General features: G+C 38.4%; 1 protein-coding gene across 1 annotated transcript in view; it reads left to right on the top strand.

The window, feature by feature from the left end:
* Window positions 1-4,326, top strand: part of MELK (maternal embryonic leucine zipper kinase) — a 61,722-nt gene that overhangs the window by 43,570 nt on the left and 13,826 nt on the right. The window contains 1 exon segment of the mRNA XM_015560460.1: window positions 2,914-3,057. Coding sequence (XP_015415946.1) covers window positions 2,914-3,057 — 144 coding nt within the window.

Below are 4,326 nucleotides of genomic sequence, written 5' to 3'. Positions count from 1 at the left end.
TGTATTGTGTGCAGTGGGGGTGGGGGAACATTGGAAGGTTCCTCTCTAGGGGAAAGTCAGGAGGAAAATCCTACTTGCTGTAGCAATGGTTGGGAGTTCAGTTTTCTTGTGTGTTTACCTTAGAGCTGTGATTTTCAACCTTTTTCATCACACAGCACCCATAAACTAATTACTAAAATTCTGCAGCACACCAAAAATATATTTTTTGTAGTCTGACAAAAACATAGGTGTGATTTTGATTCATTCACACCTGATGGCTATTGTAACATTGGCTGTTCTCATTTTTTATTTGACAATCTAAGGGAAATGAGGTCAGTGCCCCTGACTAAATAGGCAGGTATTGCATGATTTAAAAATTCTTGCGGTACAGCAGTTGAAATCACTGCCTTAGAGAAAAGTCCCCAAGGTTAAGCAGCCCAAATTCTGCAGCACACCAAAAATATATTTTTTGTAGTCTGACAAAAACATAGGTGTGATTTTGATTCATTCACACCTGATGGCTATTGTAACATGGGCTGTTGTCATTTTTTATTTGACAATCTAAGGGAAATGAGGTCAGTGCCCCTGACTAAATAGGCAGGTATTGCATGATTTAAAAATTCTTGCGGTACAGCAGTTGAAATCACTGCCTTAGAGAAAAGTCCCCAAGGTGTTAAGCAGCCCCAGACTACACATAGAGCCTTTAATTAGCTGTGTTATTATAATTCTTCACTTTTAAATAGAGGCAGACAGCCAAAGATCACCAGATATTTGAGGAAAGCTTCTAACATGAAAGCCACAGGTCAAAATAAATGACGTGGGGTTGGCCAGAAGGAAGAAAAAGTAAAGATACTCGGGGGGAAAAAAAAGATAACAGGAAGTGGGAAAAAATGGCTAAGAAATGATAACTAACATTCTTAGAGATAAGAGAAGCTATTTCTTTTTTGAAATAGGAATAAGATGACTAAAAAGAACATTTCAAGAAATAGCTGTTGGAAATTTAAAATATGACCAAAAATAAAAAATGAGAAAAGCTCAGTAGAAATGTTTGGAAAATGAGTTAATGTGAAACCTTCTGAAAGTAGACCCTAAAGACAAAGAGATGCACAAATAGAAGAGAGGGGTAAAAAAGGTCCTACATACAAATAATATAAGTTACAGAAAGATAAAACAGAGGAAAGAAGGGAAGAAACCACTGAAGAAATATTCCAGAAAAGAGTTTCTAAGAACAAAGGGGCTTAACCAGGGCTTAGCAAAATGATGAAAAGAGATCCACACACGGGTCTTCTGAAGGGAAATATCAGAAAACTGGGGAAAGGAAGACTCAAAAAGTGTCAGGGACAAAAACCAAAAAGGATCATACACAAGTCTTGGGAATCAGAAAGATTTTAGATTTTTCCGTAGTTATACTAGAAGTGAGAAGATCATGGATCTATGTCTTCAAAACTGAAAATTATTGTCAACCTAGAATTCTATACTTTGCTAAACTAGAATCAAATGTGTGGATAGAATGCAGTCATTTGTCAGACAAGCAAGCTCTCAAAAAATTTACCTACCATTCATCTACCCTCAGGAAGTTATTGGAGATGTTTCCACCAGAACAAGAAAGTAAACCAAGAAAGAGGAATAGTTAGACTGGTGTGTCTAGTTGGTTGGAGCATCATTCCGTACACCAGAAGGTGGCGGGTTTGATTCCCTGCCAGGGCACATCCCTGGGTTGTGGCTTCGATCCCCGTCCGGGTGTGTGCAGAAGGCAACCAATGGATATTTCTCTCTTACATTGATGTTCCTCCCTCCCTCCTTTCTTTCCTTCCTTCCTCCTTCTCTCTAAGATCAATAAAAGAAAAAGAAAGAAAGAAAGAGAGCAGGAGAGAAAGAAAGAAAGAAAGAGAAGGAGAGAAAGAAAGGAAAAAGAAAGAGGGATACTTAGGATCTAGGGAATTGTGGGTACGTTGTAGGACAGAGGTGAAGGGAATCCCAAGATTAACAGTTGAGTTGCAGGCTGAGAAAGAAGTCAATCCAGAGCGGAGTATGGAATGCAGGTGTCAGGAGGAAGGTCTCCAAAAGGGACAGAGAAGGAGACAGATGGGCTGATATGTGTGAACATGTTGGGAGGAGGTGAAGGGTGTTGGAGACTGTGGAGTTGAATTAGTAAGATAAATAACTGCCTTTAAAAGATTTAACTAGGAAAAAACAAGTTATAAAAAAAAGGAAATGCAAGGATAGCAACATGTGTGGTTTAACTGCAGGGCTAATACTCAGCCAGTGTGGCCATACTGGTTGTAAGATGCTAATGTTTATACACTGACTGGTAAATAACTGCTACCCAGAGTGCCCTCCCTGTTGCTTCCCTTGGGCCCTAGGCACCTCCCTCTAGGCCCACCTCAAATCCATCATTAAAAGGACAATAATCGGCATCACAGGGGCCCCCAGAATGCCACACCTCTTGGCCTCTGTTCTGATTGGTTGGTGTACTAATTAAATATTTGAACATTACCTTACTTAGTTGTGAATACCATATATTTACATAGTAATAACATAAATATTGATTTACTAAAATTACAACAAAATTATAACAGGAGGATGCAGGGAGGAGATGTGTGGGGAAGGAAGGAAGGAATTATAGTAGAGCTAAATTCTACACAGTAGGAAATCTAAAAATGATATCTGAAGCTGAGGAAAAAATTAAAGCTATATAAACTGTTAATTTAGGAATATAGAAAAATAGCTAAATGTGTTTAAAAGTAGTTCTTTCTGGGGAGTAGAAATGGGTGTGTGTGGTGTGGTGTAGAGGATTGCTGTTTTTCATTATATGCCTTGTAAAGCTAAAAAATTTTAAAAAATTCTGAATGTCTATTACATCCAGGAAAAAATTAATTTAAAATAGAACATTATTTCAAAAAGCACATTTAATCTTCTAAACAACTTGATTTTCTTTTCTTCCAGTGGCAATATGATCATCTCACAGCTACCTATCTTCTGCTTCTAGCCAAGAAGGCTCGGGGGAAACCAGTTCGTTTAAGGCTTCCTCCTTTTTCCTGGGGACAAGTCAGTGGTACCCCATTCACAAATGTCAAGGTAAATGTTGGAACCTTTTTAAAAAATATATGTTTTTATTGATTTTAGAAGGAGGAAAGGAGAGGGTGAGAGAGAGAGAAATATTGATGAGAGAGAAACATCGATCCGCTGCCTCCTGCATGCCCCCTACAGGGGGTCAAGCCTGCAACCAAGGCATGTGCCCTGACCGAGAATTGAACTGTGACCTCCTGGTTCATAGGTCAACGCTCAACTACTGAGCCATGCCGGCTGGACTAGATCTCTCTTTTTGTCACTTGTCACTCATGTGCTGCAGATATAGTGGGTCTTATGTCCATGCCAGACCTAACTTGTCTCTCTTCTCTCCCCAGTTTGTCTTTGACCAAACTAAGAACTAAAAAGTATGAGTGCAAGTTGTCTGTCATGTAAAGAAATCTCTGAAGTGAAATAATCGTATTCCTGGGATGGTTTTCTGGCCTGTTCTTGGAGAGTTTTGTTGGCTGGTGACTACCCCATGCCCAGGCAGATCTTTTATCCATGGGCTTTATGATCAGCCCATCGGCCATACTGTCCACATCACCAAACCCTTTAAACAAACTCTCAGATTCAAGTTAACACCTTTGGGTATAGGAGGACACCAAAGCATGAGCTTTGCTTCTGATCGAGGTCATCTCAGAAAGACAATAGATACTGTGTACTTAGAATAAACACTTCAGCTAAAGTTTTAAATTCATGATACCTCAGGTAAGAGGTCTGAAACATTTTCATAAGCCATTGGATGGGCCTGGTCTCAATTCATGTGCTTGTGTGATTCATAAAGTATCCAGGTGGAAAAGATCTGGGAAGATATTTACTCTTAACTTCCATCTAATGAGCATTTACCTAATAATTTAATTATTTGGGCATTTAATTCATGTTATTGAATTAATGTTTATACCAGATAGTCATTTTAATGACAAGAAATGAAGTAGAAATCAAATTTTGGGTCCTTTTCTGATCTTTATGCAAATTATTGGTATTTGAATCAAGCCACATAAGTCTTTTTGTACTATTTTCCTTTTGATCAAATCACCCTTTTCCTTTGGGATGTTGTTTATAAGAAAGTAAGTAATAGTTAACCAATAGGTGAAACTTCCAATTTAACTATAATACCATCTGATTCAGGAATCACAAAAGATCACATCATCATCAACATTAGCATTTTCAGGCCCCATGTTAGACAAATCTCTATGAAGTGTGGTACTTGGTTTCTAACAGTTGTGTTATACCACATAAAAGTAGAACTGCCATTTTCATCTCATGGCACACAGA

The sequence above is a fragment of the Myotis davidii genome, unplaced genomic scaffold (genome assembly GCF_000327345.1).
Source record: "Myotis davidii unplaced genomic scaffold, ASM32734v1 scaffold534, whole genome shotgun sequence".
NCBI classification, from domain to species: Eukaryota; Metazoa; Chordata; class Mammalia; order Chiroptera; family Vespertilionidae; genus Myotis; species Myotis davidii.
This window is presented reverse-complemented; position numbering and strand designations above follow the sequence as displayed.